General features: G+C 47.7%; 1 protein-coding gene across 11 annotated transcripts in view; it reads right to left on the bottom strand.

Annotated features, from left to right (window-relative positions):
- The window catches only part of herc1 (HECT and RLD domain containing E3 ubiquitin protein ligase family member 1), a 46,697-nt gene that overhangs the window by 22,074 nt on the left and 3,694 nt on the right, over window positions 1-20,929 (bottom strand). For 6 of the 11 annotated variants that reach the window (XM_062471760.1, XM_062471761.1, XM_062471762.1 and 3 more), the window contains exons 3-37: window positions 20,777-20,872; window positions 20,110-20,304; window positions 19,355-19,666; window positions 19,127-19,223; window positions 18,808-18,951; window positions 18,476-18,603; window positions 17,732-17,903; window positions 16,574-16,745; window positions 16,085-16,219; window positions 15,610-15,775; window positions 15,164-15,289; window positions 14,334-14,558; window positions 13,205-13,357; window positions 12,702-12,834; window positions 12,128-12,319; window positions 11,558-11,782; window positions 11,153-11,326; window positions 10,793-10,907; window positions 10,401-10,521; window positions 10,007-10,178; window positions 8,634-9,009; window positions 7,973-8,093; window positions 7,512-7,563; window positions 5,928-6,193; window positions 5,481-5,696; window positions 5,066-5,186; window positions 4,569-4,806; window positions 4,099-4,268; window positions 3,808-3,963; window positions 3,336-3,442; window positions 3,128-3,238; window positions 2,777-2,947; window positions 1,926-2,165; window positions 1,074-1,157; window positions 256-821 (exon numbers count right to left, since the gene is read on the bottom strand). In XM_062471760.1, the coding sequence (XP_062327744.1) occupies window positions 256-821; window positions 1,074-1,157; window positions 1,926-2,165; window positions 2,777-2,947; window positions 3,128-3,238; window positions 3,336-3,442; window positions 3,808-3,963; window positions 4,099-4,268; window positions 4,569-4,806; window positions 5,066-5,186; window positions 5,481-5,696; window positions 5,928-6,193; window positions 7,512-7,563; window positions 7,973-8,093; window positions 8,634-9,009; window positions 10,007-10,178; window positions 10,401-10,521; window positions 10,793-10,907; window positions 11,153-11,326; window positions 11,558-11,782; window positions 12,128-12,319; window positions 12,702-12,834; window positions 13,205-13,357; window positions 14,334-14,558; window positions 15,164-15,289; window positions 15,610-15,775; window positions 16,085-16,219; window positions 16,574-16,745; window positions 17,732-17,903; window positions 18,476-18,603; window positions 18,808-18,951; window positions 19,127-19,223; window positions 19,355-19,666; window positions 20,110-20,304; window positions 20,777-20,872 (6,248 nt within the window). The remainder of the gene's footprint in view (window positions 1-255; window positions 822-1,073; window positions 1,158-1,925; window positions 2,166-2,776; window positions 2,948-3,127; window positions 3,239-3,335; window positions 3,443-3,807; window positions 3,964-4,098; window positions 4,269-4,568; window positions 4,807-5,065; window positions 5,187-5,480; window positions 5,697-5,927; window positions 6,194-7,511; window positions 7,564-7,972; window positions 8,094-8,633; window positions 9,010-10,006; window positions 10,179-10,400; window positions 10,522-10,792; window positions 10,908-11,152; window positions 11,327-11,557; window positions 11,783-12,127; window positions 12,320-12,701; window positions 12,835-13,204; window positions 13,358-14,333; window positions 14,559-15,163; window positions 15,290-15,609; window positions 15,776-16,084; window positions 16,220-16,573; window positions 16,746-17,731; window positions 17,904-18,475; window positions 18,604-18,807; window positions 18,952-19,126; window positions 19,224-19,354; window positions 19,667-20,109; window positions 20,305-20,776; window positions 20,873-20,929) is intronic. The other 5 variants (XM_062471767.1, XM_062471770.1, XM_062471768.1 and 2 more) reach the window with 2 other exon arrangements.

Raw genomic sequence — 20,929 nt, 5'->3', positions numbered from 1 at the left:
AAAAAATATGAATGTTTTAAAAATGACAGCAGCCAAATGTATGGCTTTGCACAACTAAGACAAATGAAAATGTGTCTGAAGTGTTACGGAAGTACCCAAAGTCATGATAAAATATTAGTTTTTCATAATATAAACTACTTTTGCTTCTAAAGACAACTAGACCCTTTCCAAAAATGGAAATTAACCTAGTTCATCCACATCCTCCCCTTCCATCTTCTCTGTTCTTTCAACTATCCCCCCCGAGTCCTCCTGTACCTGATGGTGATCTCAGCCTCGTCCCATTGGACCTTGGCCGACGTGCTCCCCTCCTTGACCACGCCCAGCAGCGTGGCGTGCCGTCCCGTCTGCTTGTGCACGCAGCGCCCGCCCACGCGCAGCCCGGCGTCGGCCCCGCCGATCACGGCCAGCACCGGCCACACCTCCGTGCACAGCGTCCGCAGGTGCTGGTCCGAGAGCTCCCCCAGGCCGTGCTGGCGCCCGTGGCGCCCCCTCTCCTCCTCGCCGCCCCGGGCGGGCGTGTCGTGGGAGGTGTTCTCCCTCTGCGTGGCGTCGTGCTCCTCGCGGCTCTGCACCGAGCGGCTCTTCTTTAACCTCTGACCCCCGCCGCCGCCGGCCGCCACCTCGCGGAAGCAGGGCTTGATCTTGTGCAGGCGCTCGGTCATGATCTTGTTGATGCGGTGGGTCCAGTGGTCGGAGCGGTGCAGGATGCGGATGAGCTGGGTGGTGGCCTCGGCCAGGACGGTGGCCACAGGGCTGCACACGGGGTCACCTGGGAGGAGGTCACGGGGAGTGCCCCGCATCTGCATGTCACAGATCTTCACCTGTGGGGGGGGGAATGGCGAGGAGATCATGGATAGTGAGACTTGGGGACAAGAGGAGGATGGGAGAGAAAACACGGTGTATAATATCTTCTCAACCCCACTGTTTTTGAGGACAAAAAGGTTGCTGCAGTAACACAACTAACCACAGGGAGGCATCATCTTTTTAAAACGGCAGACGCATTGTGAAAGGATTGAACCAAAAGATAGACATGATTATTCACATCCCTGCCTATGCCTAGATGGTTCTCTTACCTTCTCTCCTGGGTTGCTGCTGTAGAACATGACACAGGGGTACAGCTCTGAGGCATCTACGTCTTCAAAAGCCAATTTCGGTTCCTGTAGAGAACACCAATCTCAAGCTCCAGTACATCCATCAAAGACAATCATGATCAGACTTTGTGTGGGAGTTTGTGTGTGTGTGTGTGCTTGTGTGCGTGTGTGTGTGTGTGTGGGAGGACTAGGAACAGTAAAACCTTAACAACACATATGCGAGCATTTTGTCTAGCCTCTACCAGGTGCTCGAGAACAAAAGACTATCAAAAGTCCATCAGATCTTTAACAAGCAGCATGTGCTCCTGCTCTTTAGGTTTAGGTGTGTGTTTGTGTGTGTTTTTGGCATTATCTGAAGCCATGAAACCCCTGCTGACAGAGATAGATCGCTGCCATTGATCTCTCCCTCTGAGAGCAGGCTGTAATGACCGGGCTTTCGGCAACACCGGCCTGTGACTCGGGATAAATAGCAGAGGACAAGGGCTTCTAAATGATTATGGAAGGTTTCTACAGAGTGGGCTTGGTCATAACAACTATGTTTGTGATGGATCAATACAAATGGATCAGGATGAATTGTTGTTAACCTATTGTTTCTCAAAAGAAAACCCATGACCTCGAACAAGCAACTTGAACCACACTCAGCTGCAGTATCTGGCATTCTACTTCTGAGGTCATGACAATGCATGTGGAGCCTTTGTTAAAATACACAAAGAAAGAAAACCATTTCCATCATGGAAAAATGTGTGATAGGCAAGCTGGGAGGTGTCACAACTACACCACACCATCCCATAGACACCAAGGCCTGTTCCCCCCCCCCCCCCCCCCCCCCCTCACCTCTCCGTTCTTGCCAAAGGAGATGGTCCTGGCCTCCATGTCGAGGACGCAGGTGATGAAGTCTCCCTGGGTGAAGCTGCTGAGCGTGAGCGTCTGCTCTCCGTTGTGATACAGGTTCCCGCTGTAGGCGCGGTACAGCCACATGTCCAAGGTGGTGCGGTGGTTGAAGTCATGCACAGGCCAGCGGGACACGCCCACACATGTGCCCTCGTTGCCCCGGTTCTCTTTCACAATGTAAAACTGTCAAGAGAGACGTGGTCATTGTTATTACTTGTTTGTTTTTTACTTGGATTTTCATCCAATACAAGCTTTGATTATGTTGATGGAAGCCTTTTGCTGCCATTTCAGTATCAATCCAACAATCTCCCATGAGAACCGTGTTAGACCACCTCCTAAAGAGTGGGAGACATCCGGTTGGATAAGCACACTAGGGTATAACCTGATACTCCCCTGACCCACTTGGCAAATCATGGCTCTCTCTCACCAAGTTGGGAAAGGAGGCATTAGACAACAAGGGGAGCAGTTGCTCACGTTATTCTGATTAGATGTAGCTTTGTGCACCACCTGACAGCCCAATGGGTAAATCTGGCCTTCGCCCTTTTCTAATTTCCACCTTGTTGTGTACAGAACACTTATCCAGGCCTACTGGATCTGTGCAAGGTGTGTCAACAAGTGATGACTCAATATTGTTTTGTTTTAAGAAACACTTGTTAAAACACAAGGGCCATTACTGTACACAGGAATACTTTTTTGACTGCAACTATTGTACAGCAGATCTTGATCTTCTTCTACCTCAGTACAGCATCACAGATGCAGTGTTGGTCACCATAGAAACACCATGGGTTCAGTACCTTCCACTGGTAGCAGCCTGAAGAGATGCCAGTGGATGCCAGGCCGTAGCCCTTCCCCCCGCTGCCGTGGGTCAGACCCTGGCCGTTCTCCACCACGCAGCACTGGGCCTTCTCCGGGTCAAACGAGACCTCCTGGATAGGGAGGTTCTCATCCTCCTCCTCCACCTCTCCCTGTGGATCAGACCAGATGTCAATCACTCACCTAACCTTTTGCATCAGAGTAACAGTGGAAGTGAGCCTGAGTGGGAAGAGCTTTCATATGAGGAGGAAATAGTTCCAAAAGATGAAACCCAGCCACCATGCGTCGAGACAGGCTTGGGGTACAAAACAGGGGTGCCCAAATGCCCTCACCTGTAGCTTCAACTCATGCTCTTTCTCTTTGATCTGCATGGTGTGCTTGGCCTGGGCCATGGGGGCCTCCCACATGCAGTCCGACAACAAGGAGAACAGGCGCTCGACCACCTGGAAACAAACAAGCACACACAAGCACACACACCATGAGTTGAAGAACTATCCAGGATTGAGCGTGATGGTGTCTGCCTGTTACACACCATCATACCTGGGTGATTTGGTCATCCTCTACGTTGGCCTCACAGGCGGGCAGGATGGCCTCCAGGACATGCAGGGCCAGGAGACGAGTTCTCAGGTTCCCCACCAGAGGAACTCCTGGAGACAAGACAACAACCTTATGTCAGGGGCGTCACTTCTATGTTGAGGTAGGTGGTATTAGTTGTTGGCATGACCTGACAGATAACATCTCACATGAAGGAGAACGGATAAATACAGAACAAAAATCTATGGAAAACATGCAACAAATTAAACATAATATTTTAGCATATGAGACATGGAAAAAGTTTTGGGCGCATTTATATTATCTTCGGTTGACTGTAGTCTGTCATTATACCTTTATTGATCTCAAAGAGGAAATTGCACAATTACAGTAGCAGAGGTAACAACAAAAAAGAAAACACTGAAGTACATCTACAATACATAACAGGTCAAATGCAATGGATATTAAATTCTGCTGGTACCTGAACAGCATTTCTGGGCTGCAATGTTAAGCAGCACCTCTGTCCATTTGGGGGAGGCCATTTTACACTGGATGGCCTTGGAGGACACCACCCTCCTGAGGAAGACCAGGAAGTCTCCAAGGTGGAGCTCCGCCGTGTGCTGTTTACGAAGGAGGGCTGGGAAAAACAAGAAACAAAAATATAACGTGAAAACATTAAGATCCTAATCCAGCCAACACTGACACAAAAATACATGTTCCGTCTGGCAAATCAGCCTCCAAGTCTGTAAGCAGCCTGACGGTCGTCCTTTACCTCTGAAGTCTTTCTTTTCAGAGTCAGCTCCATCCTCTGACTTCTTGTCCTCCTCCTCGGCAGGGGAGAGCAGGCTGACGCCGGCCTGGGAAAGCAGGTTCTTCAGCTGGCTACACAGCAGGTCCAGCAGAGACTGCACCACCTTGGGACTCAGCTTGTCTGCATACGTGCTGAGGAAGAAAGGTGGGGGGGATGTCAGTCTTTGTGTGTGTGTGTGTGTGTGTGTGTGTGTGTGTGTGTGTGTGTGTGTGAATGTTAATGTGTGTGGTAATGTGCATGGTGAGGAGGAAATCCTGTAGCATAAGTGCATCTTTGGAACCAAACAGGTTGTGATTATCCTCGTTGAACATTTAAATCATTCAATGTGGGGAGGGGTGGGGGGGATATTGATTGTTTTGACCTAGCAACAGACCCAGAAATCAATGAATGATTATCCCCCCTCCCCCCAACACCCCACGTTCTTGGCTCACCCAGTGCTGATGGACAGGATCTGCAGCAGGCGTGTGGAGGCCACCTTGAGGGCGGTGCTGAGCTGGGAGACGCCGGGCTTCTGCAGCAGCTGGAGAGGCTGGCCCAGCATGGTCTCCGTGCCACACAGCTGGGACAGCACGTTGAGCAGGCCGCTGGAGATGGCCAGGGACACGTCCACCGGCTGGTAGCGCACGCTGAGGGCGAACACCGTGACCAGGAGGAGGCGCTGCTGGGCCTCTGGGAGGGGCAGCGCACACCAAGGACAGCGTTAGACATTTAAAAGGACGCTTTTTCTAAACAGCATCGACCGTTCGTTCTCTAGGTGGATTTGAGGTGTTTCGATGACTTGGATACAACATTGAAAACTATTAAGTTTTAGTCAACAAGAAAAGCTTTAAAAAAAAATCATAAGGGCATTACAAGGTCATGTGCAACATATAAGCACCTCTCTAACCTCTTTAAGCATTTTTAGAAAACAGCAAGGAACCCATTGTACCTATGTGATGCTTGTTGGCTTGCAGGGCTCTTTCAAGGGTGATGGACAGCTGCTGGTAGATCTTGTGCACAGCGGTCTGGATGTCCATCTGGAGACTTCTTTTAGCTGCCTTCACACAGTCCTGGATCAAAACACAATCAGAATGAGCAGTTACAGAATGCAATCAGTATTATTCAAAATATCTCACACTATATCACATTAAGAAAAATTGGACGATTAAGGAATGAGAGCTTTCATTTAAAACAAGTATTTGCTTTGTTTAGTTTTCTGTATTGATTTCACTGATATACAACAACAACAACAACAACCAGATTAGAGAACCGAATCATCTCAAAATGCCCTCCATACCCATCCTGGACATTTATACCCTAGTGTGCCAACCCTTCCACCCTGGTGTGCCAGCCCTCTGAGGTACCTGATAGTGGTGGAGCTGGACGTTCTCTCCCTTCAGTCCCCCGGTGGCCACAGTGCCCAGGCCGAAGCAGCCCGCCAGGAACTGCAGCCTGACGGAGGTGAGAAGGGAGGAGGACTGGAAGGCGGCGCTGGGACGACCAGCCCCCGCGGTCTGACTGCTCTTCTCCTCCATGCCCGAGATCAGAACCACGATCTGGTGGAGCGCCTCCAGACGCAACTGGGGCAGCAAACAAACGAACGTTGTAAACAAATAAATAATGACATTAAAAGGAGAGAATACTCTTGCAGAATTGAATTGTGTTGAATTTCTGCGAATTCCATTAGTAAAAGCAGGGAAACTGAATGGTGACATTTTTAAATCTGTCTTGAAAAGGAGGTATTTGAAAATTTCTCTTCAAAACTCTTTGAAGCTCCAGTCTCTTCCTGCTTCTCCTCCCGGGGCTCCTACCTCGGCCCGGCTCTGCTGCTGCTCCATGGCCAGGATGGTGGCCTGCGGGCTGGTGGACATGCTCTCCTCCGGCTCCTTGAAGGCCGGCGCGTTGCCCACGTCGCCGCTCACGAAGCTGACAATGTTGTCGATGAGCGCGTGGACCCCAAGCGAGTGGCTCAAGTCCAGGTCTGACTCGTCGTAGGCAGAACTGTAGCGGCGCTGGCGGCTGTGCTTGGCGCGGAACCACGAGTCAGCCAGGGAGTCCGGCGAGCTATGGAGTAAGCCTGAGGATGAGAGGAGGGAGGAAAGGAGATGAGGGAGGAGAGGAGGGAGGGATGAAAGGAAGGAGGAGGGGAGGGAGGAGAGGGGGGAGGAGAGGGGGGTGAAGGGAAGGGAGGAGAGGGGGGAGGAGAGGGCGGAGGAGAGGGGGGTGAAGGGAAGGAGGAGAGGGGGGAGGAGAGGGGGGAGGAGGGGAGGGAGGAGAGGGGGGTGGAGAGGGGGGAGGAGAGGGGGGTGAAGGGAAGACGGTGTGGAGGAAAGAAGGAGAGCAGACAGAAGAGGCCAGACAGCTTTTCAGATAAAATATCGGAAGGAGTTTTTAACTGGTGATTAAACTAATGTAATTCCTACTAATACGTAGTTCTATTGGCAAGTGAAAAGTACATGGTTTTTCATATATTTTTTTTAAAGAGGTTTGCTAAATACAATACTTTCTCATTCAGAGCCTCATCTGATTCTTCATGCCATGAGCTTTGGTCAGCCATGAAAACTACAGGATATCCTTAAATATATTTTATGTATATCTATGATGCAGGTATTTCTTTCCTTAGATCAAATGATGAGGAAGGAAGCTGTAAGGTGGACTGAAATGAAGAGCAGTTAAGGCATCCGGCACATTCAGGATAACAAGGCTGGCATTTCTGTATTGCTGTTGCTGGGTTGCTAATTGGCCAACTATTGAAACCTGTGGCGGTGCAAATCGATTTCATTTCGAAGCATAGCTGTGCAATAATGAACGCTGACATTCCAAACTGAAAATATATTAAGCCATTAAGATGCATGGATGTCTGTGCAAGGAGGATTCCTTAGGAATGAATCGTCAAATTTGCCCACCCAAACAATTGCTGCTCAATTCCATACCAAGAGTTGGGATAACATTAGGTAAGATTATCCAGATTGCGATGAGTACTGTACAACTTGCTGCTGTTATACAGTGTAACTGTTGCGGTATTTGATCAGTGCTCAACGTTTTATGAGTTCAAACACTTCTGGGACCTGATATGGCCGCTAGGCCATAGTTGAGTGAAGGAGATGAATTGAAGGAGGGATATTTCACAGGTGAGGATATGAACTGGCTCTAAGAAGACAGGAATAAACATGCCATCGTGTACTTGCTTGGAGCTCCTCTTGTTTTTAGGGCTCAATTGGCCCAAAAGGAGCAAATACACTTTATCCAGCACAGAAATCAGAAGACAGAGAGACAGATTTCAATCATGTTTTTACATGTAGAGGTCTAAACAGAGTAACATCTATCCAAAAGGAATTTGTTTTGCCATATTTAATGGTGTAGGTCATTTGGGATAAGTTATGAAGGATGTTTACCTCTCTTTTTATGAGAAAAGGCCAAGTCAAGGTCAACATTTCTTCTGCCGCTCTGAAAAGAAAACAACAAGCCATTAATAACCACTACAACTCATTGGCATGAGTGTATGGTATGACTTTCATAAACAGAAAATCACAAAGTGGTGAGAGAGATTGGGAAGGAGGCAGAGTTCACACAGAGGACATGAGATATGAGATACGGTAGAGAGAGAAAGAGCCAGAGCGGGAGAGAAAGATAAGAAAAAACGACAAACATCTGATAGAGAAAGTGAGAACGGGAGAGATAAAGCAAATTACGTAATGCGTGAAAAATATAAAAGGAGGCAGAGACAGAAGGGAAAGTGTGTGTGTGTGCGCGCGAAGGGGATAGTATAAATAGAGACAGTGGAGACAAAAGTGAAAGATATCATGTTTGTTGTACTGCAGGACTCCAGTATCCTGTGAGGCGAGTGGTTTCTCACCAGAGCATAACCCTCCTCGTCAGACTCAGGCTGGGAGAGGTCCGACTCGCTCCTGGACTTGATCAGTCTGTAGCTGGGACTGGTCTGGACAGAATGGCTCTCTGCGCTTAGGCTCTCACTCCTGCACACACACACCCAGACCCACCCATTCAGAATAGTTAGTGTCATTAACTCATATAAAATAGCTTTACATAGTTCAGTTTTCTATGCAATTTAATTAGAACAGTCATCTTGTTTGCCATATGTACACGGTCATGCTTTTTCATAGCAACACTAACTGGGTCATGCGCAGGGTTACAGCCAACAAGTTTATCACTCCTCATACTGTTTTACTGATGACACACTCATCACACGACAGAGAGTAATAATGTGAGAGAAGTAACCACATTTGAATGTTTAAACTTGACGGTTTTCTAAATGAGGTTGCAAAATGAGGTCAGTGTACAAGATAAAACTTGTTGAACTAGGACAAACGCTGCTGGGGAACTCGGTTCCTTGGCATCAGCAAACCTTTTTTCCTTCCGTCGTTTTGGAAACAACATGATTGGGGGGAACCTTTCCAGTTCTCCCTGTGGCTAGGGGTTGCTAATGCATAGTGTGTTCTTAGTTCTACAGTACTAGTTCTACTGGTATTCACACCCGTAAAACAGGTGGTCTTTACCTGGTCATAAAGCCCACCCCCTCCTGCTGGACCCCCCCAGGTCCAGTGGTCTGGGTGCCTCCTTCCTCCTGGTTCTGCTTCCCCAGCTCCCCCAGCACAGGGCTGACCCCCAGCACCAGCAGAGCACAGCGGTGGATCACAGAGTTGCACGCGGCTGTGTACAGATCCTGGCCCTCGGGCAGCCCCGTGCTGTCCCTCCTCTCCTCCAGGGAAGGCGTGGGCTCTTCCTCTCCTCCTCCGCCTGCGCTGCTCGCTCCACCTCCGCTGGCGCCGCTCCGGGGGGTGGAGCTGAGGCCCAGGCCGGTGCTGCTGCTGGCCCGCTCCCTCTCACGGCTCCGCGCCGCCTCCCGCGCTGAGAGGAAACATTGAAAGATTTCTGTGTGCCGTGGTCGCGACACAGAGAAAGAGAGAGATGCATAGACAGACAAACACAGGGCACCCGAGTTAGAGGAAGCTGCAGCCACAACGTGCGCCCAACTAGTTAATTTATGAGAAATTCTCACATTTGGCCCAATCTGAAGCGAACAGCTAACAACATGTGCCCTGGTATAGCCTTTGCAGTTCTGAGGGCTGGTTTGTTTTTGTAGAAGTGTTCCTAATGCCACCTCATGAGGGGGATTATATCAATTTCATTGATTCCTTCAAATCTGCAAGTACTGTTTGTCAGGCGCAAATCATTTTCAATAGATATACAGTACACATATTGCATAGTGTACAATTGCCATTTCTAGTCAATATTTAAAAGTTCATGGTAAGTAGCTATTTAGCTTTCAGACAAGAGAACTGTGTCTACTTCAAATCCTCCCTCAACGGTACTGTGTCTTTAAGGTGTGAAAACATGATGAAAAGGGAGGGTTGGTTCAGAAGCATTTTCCAATTGTCTCCCCCCTCCTGAGCTTCCTAGAAAGATGATGACACATCCTGCAAGTCTAAACAAATAAAGCAATGCAGCCTCACATGGTGCAGCTACGACTGAAAGCTCTGTTCTCACGTTGCAGCTCGGCCACCGGGGTCACACAGTGGTGCTAGTAGTGGCCACGGCTGGTCGTTTGATAACCTTTTTACAAATCCAGTTGATTATTGCAAAAGAACATTCTATTTTTTGTGGGAGTATAAAGTCTGCTTTCTGCCCTAATGTTCCTGAAATCACAGACTTTATTTATTCTGAGATTGAACCATGCAGTTAATCCCAAGCAGTTGCGTAAAGTCAACGCATTCACTCCATGTACAGTACACCGTACTCTACCAAAAAGTGGCGGTAGAATGATGATGTGCCAATGTTTAAATAACTTTTTTAGTCATAATTCTTTTTAATAAAAATAAAAGACAATGTATATATGATTTGTTCTCAGGTTCAGTAAGAGTCTACTCACTTCCAGCCGTCATGACCTCATGCTCCCTCTCCTCCTCCTCCTCGTCCTGCTCCTGATGCCCCTCCTCCCTCTCCCGGTCTGCCCGCTCCTCCAACTCGGCCTCCTCGTCGATGGTCCGTGTGAACGAGTGCTCCTGGGGGTCCATCTCCAGGGAGTCTTGATTGTCAGAAATCTATGGATGGAGAGTGAGAACTTCTTCATTGCAAACAGGAATGACAGCCCCTCCACACATGCACTGCACTCCAAAAACAGGGTAAAAACCTGCTGACCAGTTGGTACAACACTTTTTCCATTGTAATTTTTTCCCCTTGTATGCTAAGCCTAAATGTGATGTAATTATTCATACTACACAAGTAGCTATAATTAGGGGAGCAGGCTGTAGTTGCTGACTCACCCGTCTCTCCCGCGAGGAGGAGCGGGTCTGGATCAGCTCCATGTTCTTGCAGGCCAGCAGGCGATTCCGCACCTTGTACACACTCCTGTAGACCTCGGCCAAGGTCTTGCAGGGCTGGTACCTGGTGGAGAGAACATACACATCCTCACACTTAGGCTCTCTTCTCCAGCTCTTAAAGCCTGGATTGTTTTAGAACCCTTTCAACCCAACAACCAGGGCTGCACAATGTAAATTTGCAAAAGGTCTGTAGTATAAAACTGGTGCGTGAGTGACTGAATGAATGGGTACTTATATGAATGCATTAGTGCGTAAGTGTAGAAGAGCCAAAGTGTAGGTGTGTATGAGTGAGTCCATGTAGGGGTGTTTGAGAGTGTGCAGTAGCAGTCCTGTACCTTCCCTCTCCACAAGCTTGTCCCAGCAGACCAGTGTGCTTGAGCAGAGCGGCCAGCACGAACCTGGACACTGTGTCCAACAGGGACTCGTTGCTGAGAGAAGCATTATCCCAATCTAGACACACAAACAAAGGCCAGGAAAACCACGAGGATACATTCGATTTATCAGTAGCTTAGACCAATAAGACAGGACAGGATAGTGCAGAGCTATTCCTAGTCATATTTTAGTTGGAGTCCTGTCAGTCATTTATGTTTTTAAGGTGCTGAATCCATGTTGCTATCCAGCAAGATCACTTTTCCGTTAATGCTCTACTGCCGTACATCCTCAACCTCACATGAAGCTGTATGACTCCCACAGACCTTTGCTGACAGCGTAGTCCTGCATGTTGATCCAGAGGCTGTTGGTGGGTTCTTTGGTGGATCCCAGAGCCAGGTCGACAAGGACGCTCATGTCGGGTCTCAAAGTGCAATCGAAAGGTTTCTGCTCCTCGTTACCAGAAAGGGCCACATCTAGCAGCGAGCTGATGCAGTTGTCTTAGTAGCATAGACAAAGAAACTAATATCAGCAAATCATGCACGCAGAGGAGAACATTGACATGTATATACCTGCATGCCATGGATTCTTTCCTTACAGTGGTAACAACGTATGTACATTGTAGAGAAAGAAGTGGAACTTGCTGCATTGCAAGCACCTGCAATTCTAAATGAACGTAGGCCATTCTGCCGCACTGTGGAAGCTCTAAACCTAACCCAGGATCTCCATACCAAGCTGTGGGATGTCCATCTCCAGGCCGTTGCTGAAGAGGGGGGTCTTGAGCCAGTAGGCGGTGTCCTGCTCCTCCAAGGAGGTGGGGGCTCCCTGCAGCATGCCCCCCAGGCAGCGGCCCACCAGCAGGGCGGCAGTACGCTCCAGATCCACCAGCCACACCCAGGACTGGGCAGGCTGGGCCAGGGGCACGCCTGCCGCGGGGTCCACAAAGTCTGGGGTGCCTAAGGCGCAAGCAGAAGGGTCGTGTGGGGCTTAGTGTTTATGTACTCAAGCACATAGAGAGAATGGTCTGGGAAAAGCTATATGCTTACAATAAAGATTGCTGGACTGGATCACTTGGGTAATAAATAAGCCATTTCTAACATCAAAATTTTATTTAAATTCTTTCTCCACCATAGATATATTTAGGTACTGTATATTCAGTTGCAACTGTTACATATTTATAATCTTATTATGAAAAGATATAGGGATAAGGAGAAAAGAGAAAGCTGAAAGCGTAGCTCCTTAGTTTAGCATGTAGCTCTGATGCACTGGATCACATTATGTATTGTCCCCTGGTTCCTTACCGTGCAGGGGCCACTGCAGCTCCTGGTCCTCCAGGGGGGTGGCTGCGGGCAGCAGCCTGTTGAGACGGTCAAGAGGGGGCAGCAGGTCCAGCAGGTAGCCCAGCAGGGGCCGGGCCACGGACACCGGCAGCAACAGCAAGGAGTTGATGATCTGACATAGCATGCTGCCCGCCGCCGACACGTAGATCACATCTGGAGAAGAGGGGGGGGGGGAGGAGAGGGAGAGAAACAGAGAAAGGTAATTGAACGACGACAGTAGTGTTCGTAGCCTCGTTTGAGTGATGTAGATGCGATGGGTGATGTGAATGGATCGTTATCGGAGGGCGGATTGACGACACGGGCGTGTCATGATTTATGGGCTTGCTCTTAAAGCCAATGATTGAATTCTCCTGTGACTGATAGCCAGGGTTAGGGTTGGAATACAAGTGGCACCAGACAGACTGAAGAGGGAGAGAAAGGAATACAGAAACACAGAGTGCAAGAGAGGACAGCAAAAGGACGCAGGCACGTGAGTAGCCCCCATAAGGGGAAAGTTCAGCGTTAGCAGGAGGGTGGCGAGGTAGCCCTGACCGACCTCGGAGCTTCTCCCTGACGCTGCCGTTCCAGGAGCTCTCCTTCAGCAGGGCAGCGGAGCGAGAGAAGATGTCGGTGGCGTGGGGCAGCAACAGCTGCAGGTGCTTGTGGAGTAGAGCCACGCTGCTGGAGTTCTGGGGGGGGGGACGGGGGGGGGGACGGGGGGACAATGTCAGATCACAGAAGAAGAACAGATCACATGAAAAGCTCCTGTTCAACACTGCGTGAAGAGCAACTACACAGTTTAATGCAAGTAATGTGTTCATCAAAAGTCTGTGTTATCACTGTGTTAATATGATGGCAAATAATATAACAGATGTATGCCAATCAAGTAATGTACAACACAAAAACAACATATTTAAGTAATATTATAATATATTTTCATAAATAATACATTTCACACATCTTAATACAATCTCATTCAGCAAATAAAATATAACGATAAAAACATAAAATCCATGTTATGGATGCTTATATCAGTATGGAAGTGTGTCTTTCCAGTACCTCCGTGACACAGTTGATGTGGCAGTAAGCCAGCAGCTGTTTCTGCAGGGAGCAGAGCAGCTCGTGGAGGTGGGCGGGCTGGCTGCTGTCTGACGAGGACGTCCCCTGCAGCAGCTTGTCACTATTCTTCTCCAGCTCACCAAACGCCTGATCCTGAAAGGTGCAAAAACACATCACAATAAAATCAGACACACATGCAGACAGACACACACACACACACACACAGTGACGCAGACAGACACACACACACAGTCATGAATCATGGAGGAAGAATCACAGACCATGAAGGATTTCCTCATCAATTTGCCCCACATATCACACAGCCATGAAGCCCATTATCACCATTATATATTTACACTGGATGAGCCTCGTTCATTTACATAACGTTTATGTATTCCACTTCCTAGAACCTCTATAGCTGTGTAAATGTGTGGGTTGGTCTATGCCGGGAGAACTGTGACTTGAGCCTCTCTGAGGTACTGGGCCAGGAATGGAGAGCTAAGATCCCAGCGGGTGATTGTGGATGCCACATGCTCCTCTGTGTTGCTTCTGTCTGTGGTGGCTCCAGACCCAGGGGGGTGGCTGAGAACTGAGGCTGGGGCACATGCCGAGTTCCTCCTTACAGGATTATGTCTTGGAGAGGCACATAGGTCCTACACTTACAGGACCTGCAGTTTGTATCTATTATTTAATTAAAGAAAGTGTAGGGAATGATATGATTGAACGGAGGACATCGATCCTGCCAGCGAGTACGCCTGGTGCGTATTTACACATCACCGTGTAACATTAATATTGCTGGTAACAACTGTGGGGGAAATGGCACACGCGACAAGGTCACTAAAAGGAATTTGCAGTACAATGTCGCGTTCACTAGCTTCATGATCAGAATTCCTGATGAGTAGATGTGACTGTCTGGTGCATCTGACAAATGACCAGTCCAGAATTGATTACATTGGTCAATGGACATGGGCAGTCCCATTCACACCGATGGCTAGCATGCGTTTCTAGATTGGTGTGAAAGGGGTTTGAATAGGTAACTAAAGGATGTATAAACGAGTAACAATGGATAGATGAATGGGTCACAAATGGTGTAATAATAGGTAACAAAAGGACTGGACTGTAAACTCACAGTGTAGAAGCCCAGGTTTCTCAGCAGGGTCTTCATGAGGATCTCTGCCAGGTGTGTGTCGGGGTGGCTGCCGGGCGAGCCATAGGGAGGGTCCGTGGGGAGGCCGAAACTGAGGCCCGCAGAAGAGAGACCCTCAGGGGCGTCGGGGGGCGAGCTGTAGCCTAGTAACGAGGCCACATGTGTGTGGTCCTGTAGGCTGGTCAAGATGATGTCCAGCTGCATTCTCTGGAGAGACACCCGCCAGTCACACAAACACAAAGAGCTGTCAGTCCTACTGCAGGTTCCAGAGGCTACAGCTAACAGGCTCATTAAAAGCATCAGGTATGGTTATGGCAGCCTTGTTATGGCTTGGGACAGTCTGGCAACGGCTATGGTTTAGGAAGTTTTATGCATCACAAGGACCTTTTAAATACTGAATGTACCACCTAGTCTTACACACACATAATGTATCTATATTCTTATATTACATTTAGTCATTTAGCAGACGCTCTTATCCAGAGCGACTTACAGTAAGTACAGGGACATTCCCCCGAGGCAAGTAGGGTGAAGTGCCTTGCCCAAGGACACAACGTCAGTTAGCATGACCGGGAATCGAACTGGCAACCTTCGGATTACTAGTCCGACTCCCTCACCGCTCAGCCACCTGACTCCCACTTATATATATAAATCTATATACTATTTATATATATTATCTATATAATATATACATACATTTGTAATCGGGACACAGGTAACGTATATTGCATTGTCATTCCAGCATTCAGCACTAACAGGTTAGCTAATAGAAGAAGCAGGCAGTGAAGCTCTGGCTGTGAGGCGACATATTGTACCTGTCCTTTGGAAAGGCTCTCCCATCTGTCGGGGCCTTGGGGCAGCAGAGAGTGGAGCAGCTCCATGCGCTCTCTCAGAGGAGGCAGCAGCATGGTGGCCCCCACAGACAGGGTCTCCATCACCGCCTGGTAAAACAGACATGCACACAATCAAGGGTCTGGCTCGCTGGGAGAGGGACACATGTATACATGGGGGAAGCCAGGCAGATCAATAGATACTTATTCACTAGTTACTTGTGAGGTTAGAAGTGCCAAACTCAAATATTGGCTTTAAGTAAGAAGGTAGGAAGGGGGATTGAATTCAATTAGTGGACATCAAATTACAAATCTATTTATACCCATGAAGCACTTGTTTCAGGTCTCCAAGGTAGACTAGCTTTAGCGTAATAAAGTTTACATCTGGAGCTTAGAGGTGTGTGAGTTTGGGATCTTAAGCTGACACTGACCTCTTGAATCTCATCAGGCACAGAGGAGTCCATCAGTCTGAAGAGCAGGTTACGAAGGGGACGGGCCTGTCGCCCCAGGATACTGGTGGCCACACCCCCGGCCAGAGCCAAGGCCAGGTGATTGGACAACAACCGAAGGCAGAGTTTGAGGAAGTTGTGATGCTCCCTGTGAAATGAATAAACATGAATTACTGACACTGTAATTATGAACAAGGGATGTGCAAAACATCATACCAGTTCATGACCAAACCGATTTAAGAACCCTTCCACTTGGACTAAATAAAAAATCTCATGCAGTATGAGCTAGGTACAAATTGAAGCTATGGACAGGAAAAAACATATGAATGAAAACATGGCAGCATGTATAATAATAGGCAATAAACTGCTAGTAAACTCTCTTCAAATCCCTTTTGGGGCTGAGTTGTGTGAATGACAGCCGCTGTAGGGGAACACCACGCTCTGAAGGCTGGCTCACCTGGAGGAGGGGAAAGGGAGGGGGGGCACCTCACTATTGATGCCATCGCAGTAGCGCTCCAGGAACGAGCGCAGGTGGGAAAAGGTACTTTCTTCGAGGTCCACGCAGTAGGGCCTGTGCCAAGCCACCACTTGCCTGTCAATAGAACAGAAACAGGAAAACAGGAAGACCATTTCACTGACTTTGATATTTGAGACATGACCTTATCTTTATTAGAATTGCATATTTATGTCCTTAGTCCTGAAGGAATTCTTGGATGTACTCATTGAACCCATTACATCATATTCGGCGTATTGTTGCCATGAACTGGACACTGAGAATTTTACAACATCCACAGAAGAAAAAAAAGAGACATTACCTAACCTCTGACATTAGGTAACACACACAGAGGCCTGGGGTTGTGACATAAGAGAGTGAGTCGAAACTTCCCCCTGGACGACCCTCAGCCAAAAGGATGAGTGGTGGAGTCTAAAGTCTGGTGCTACTGACCTGTCCCTGGGCAGTGCTGTCCATGCCAGGCTGTGGGAGGTGCCGGCTGAGATCTGCTGAATGGCCACCCCATCCAAACCCACCACCTTCTTTGGCTTGGTGATGGGCCCTGTGGAGTTGCCCTGGCCACACTGGCCCATGGAGTTGTTTCCCCAAGCGTACACTTCATTGTCTAGCGACATAACACACATTTCAATTGTGAAAAATAATGATGATGCCATTTCAATATACAGGACAGTTGGATGAGTGAATCCACGTGGATATATTCATGGATGTTAAAAAAGTGCTGTATGGATTTTTTTGTAAAAATACAAATGTAGAGATTCAAAATTATATAGAAAGTGTATATTTTGGGGTTCTACATTTCCTCCAGGTATGCAGGGGTCTATATTTGCATTATTTGTAGTATACTTTGCTCACAAAGTAGTGAAACTCTGAAAGTCACCAAGTTCACTGTGTCATTATTTGTTCAGTTCAGAAGGCCAAAAAGTTACACATTACCCTCAAGTTAATCCCATGTAAATGTAATGATGTCACTTGTGACAATTCTGTCCTCACATTGACAGAACCTGCTTTACAAACACTAGTATGTAAAGCAGGTATGTTTATAAATTAAGATTATAGAGATTAATATTTGTATTTGGCCAGTGGCACCAAGGAAATCCAAAATATGCAGTTTAAACTGCAACCGTATGTTTAGAAGAGCACGTAAACAGTCATGTTTCAATTATGACTAGCAAAGTAAAGAGAAAGAGTTGAAATTAAGAGTTCATTGAAGCTAGCAACTTTACATTTGAATCTCCCCCATTTGTATTCTTCCTGATGGTGCAGTGTGTCATTATATGGCTAACTGTGTTATGGATGTTACCTTTATGATAAACATTGTGGTTACCTTTTCAGTTGAATGTTATGGCTACCTTATTCAAATAAATTATATGGCTACCATTCTAATGAATGACATGGCTACTTTTATGATGAATGTTTTAGTCACCTTTATGATGAATATTATTGCCATCTTGTGGATTAATATTATGGATAGTGGATACCTCTAGGTATGATGGATGTTTTGATGAATGTTATGACTACCTTTTTGGATGAATGTCACGGCTACCTTTTAATCAATCATATGACTACCTTTCTGATGAATGATATGGCTACCTTTGAGATGAATCCTGCTCTCTTTACCGTGTGAAAGAGCCAAGCAGTGGCTGTCGCCTATGGAGATGTCCACGACTCTGGTGGTAGCCAGCTCCTCGATCAGCTTTGGTCTGAGGGCCGTGGCTTCAGAGGAGCCGCAGCCCAGACAGGCACCACAGCCCCACGCGTACACCTGAAACACACAGCAGGGCAAGAAATCCTAAACAGTGACTTCAAAACCAAAAATACTTGCACATGAAGATTAGAAACAAGTTTGCAAATCGGGCTCTTTTTAAGAGCAGAAGAGTGCACAGAAGGTATAAGTCTAATTGCAGCATGTCAATGTGCTCTAAACACATTTACATTACATTTAGTCATTTAGCAGACGCTCTTATCCAGAGCGACTTACAGTAAGTACAGGGACATTCTCCCTGAGGCAAGTAGGGTGAAGTGCCTTGCCCAAGGACACAACATCATTTGGCACAGCCGGGGAATCGAACTGGCAACCTTCAGATTACTAGCCCGACTCCCTCACCGCTCAGCCACCTGACTCCAAACACAACTACAAAGTATGTATATACAATCTTTATCTACAATAAATCACTATAAACTTCCTTCTCACACCCAAACACAAAACATCGAGTTGAGGAATTCCATCAAAAATTCCAGCAGTGCTACTGCCCTCTCCCCCGATACCCAGCCCCTTCCCATGCACAGCTGGCAGTGGTGCCGTTATTGTGGCCGATTTCAGAAACTAGGACATACCTGTCCTGTGGAAGTCAGCGCCAGGGACGATTGGCTTCCAGCACACACTTTCCTGATGAACATGCCCTGCAAGGCCTCCACCACTTTGGGCTTGTACACACGGTTTGTATCACCATGACCAAGTTTCCCTGCAGTAGACGGGAGCACATCCAGTACTTTGAGTTCTGGCACAGTTTCAGATGTTAGTTAAGAGTTAGAAGTTCAAGGTGGTTGTGTTTTAGAATGGTAGTTCCACTCTCCACATCACATCTTGACATGCATGTTAGTTGCATAAGCATTGACTATTAATACAGATGAATAGTCTTGGAAGGAAGACTTGTGACTTCGCTCACCGTTGTCCCCTCCTCCGAAGGACCACACGGTGCGCCCGTCCTTCGACAGAGCGATGGTGTGCGAGCTACCACACGACACCTCGCCCACGTTGCTGATGTCTTTCACCAGAGTAGGAATGTTTCTACTGTTGCTGTCACCGTGACCTGCACACACACACAAAATAGACTGTGAACACGGGGAATTGAACATGTCAGCACGTCGACGTGTATATCAATATAGCCTTCTGAGTTGTCCGTGGTGTTACAGTACATCTGGTAACTGTAGGTGATGACTGAAAATGGGTTGCCAGCAGCATGCCAGCTGCCATGCAAGTGTTACCTAATCTCCCAAAATCTCCTTCACCCCACGTGTAGAGCTCTCCATCCTCACTGACCGCAGCGCTGTGTCTGTAGCCAGCGGACACACACACCGCCACCTGCACACCACACACACACTTTCATTACGACCCACTTTCAAATCTGCGGTGAACTCACATTACCATCATAAGAAAGTGTTCTGTGCCTTCGATGGTGCTGCAGGGGTATGGTGCGGGGGGGGTCAACCTACCTTTCCCTGCAGGGGGCCCTGAATGAGTTTGGGGTACTTTTGCGTGGAGCTGTTCCCATGACCCAGCTTTCCGTAGTCGCCGTCCCCCCAGCTGAACACCTCCCCCTCCGTGGTAAAGGCCAGCGTGTGGCCGTCCGAGCCCTTTGAAGACGACACCTTCTTGATGGCACGGTGGGGTTCGAAGGTCAGCTTCTTGAGCGTGGATTGGTTGTTGGAATCACCCAGGCCCAGGCGGCCGTAGCTGCCCTTGCCGCAGGCGCGGACTGAGCCGTCGGATGAGATGACAAAGGTGCAGTACTGGCCAGCCTCGATCTGACACCCATCAATAAGTACAGGGATGAGTTGCTATGAGTTTGGCTGGCTTCACAAATCTCACTTGCTTCACTGTTTAACTTCCCCATGTTAACCTCGATAAACTAGAATATCTGAAAGGCTAAGAAGGAAATAGTTTCCTTTTATATTTCCCACATATATCAACAGTGTGTATCAACAGTGTATTTCAACAGTGCAAATAAAACCATGATTCATTAAGACATTTTTCCATGAGAATTTAGACCCCAGAGTCTGAAAGCCAACACTATTCCTCCAACAGGAAATGTTGCACTACCTTGTGAAATCTAGGTGCAGCCACACAATAGCACATGCAGCCAAGGTGCAGAAAGAAATCACAAAAACGACACAAATACCCAACCCAGACATAAGACAGACATTGATCAGGTCTTGGTGGAACATTACAGACCTTTTCTGTTGCTTACCGTCTGAGCATCAGCAAAGCTTGGTGCCAGTTTGGGCTGCAGAATCTTCTCCTGGGTGCCTTCGACCAGTTGGTGGCTACTATTGCTGCCCCACACGTACACCTCACAGGTTTCTGACACCATGGGCGCCTCCCCTGTCTGGATACTATCTGGGCTGGCGCAGGTGCGGGAGTAGTCAGATGCCATCCTGCATACCTGAAGGAAAAAGGGGTCAAGCTGTAAACAGAGGTGTTGGCACTGTCATCCGCTATCAAAAGGACAGATACCAGACAATCTAAACACAACATTAAACCTGGTTGGCGAGGGAAACCAGGGACAGTGTTTCCTGTTGAGTCCTGTTTTGATGATGTTTCAGAAGACAAGGAACCAAAATAACTGGTTAAAGTCTACCACCGTTAAAGCATACACCCAATCTCATCAGGGCTCATGATGTTTTTTGCTGTTGTTTTATTTATATTTTTGTTTTTGGTAATATACATTTGGCCATTTTCTTTTAAGTTAAGTCAGGGACCCTTTTCCCTGACTTTTCTATAACTCTCCAGGTTTTTCCTGTAATGTGAAGGAGGAGAGTACAGCAAAAGTCGTCATTGTGGATGTTGTACATTAATAGGAGATGCCACTCACTAATGCACAGGGTCTGAACAGTGAAATACCACGAGTGTCTTACCTCTTCGAACAGACAGAGTGCAGCCTCATAGAGTGAGCACAGGCCATCAGATGTGCGTGTGGGTTCTCTCCACTGACTGCGATCCGCTGAGGAACCCTGAGACAGTCACACAGAGAATATTTTTAGATTATTGTTCTATAAGCTTGTAAAAAA

This window comes from Osmerus eperlanus, chromosome 10 (genome assembly GCF_963692335.1).
Source record: "Osmerus eperlanus chromosome 10, fOsmEpe2.1, whole genome shotgun sequence".
Lineage (NCBI taxonomy): Eukaryota > Metazoa > Chordata > Actinopteri > Osmeriformes > Osmeridae > Osmerus > Osmerus eperlanus.
This window is presented reverse-complemented; position numbering and strand designations above follow the sequence as displayed.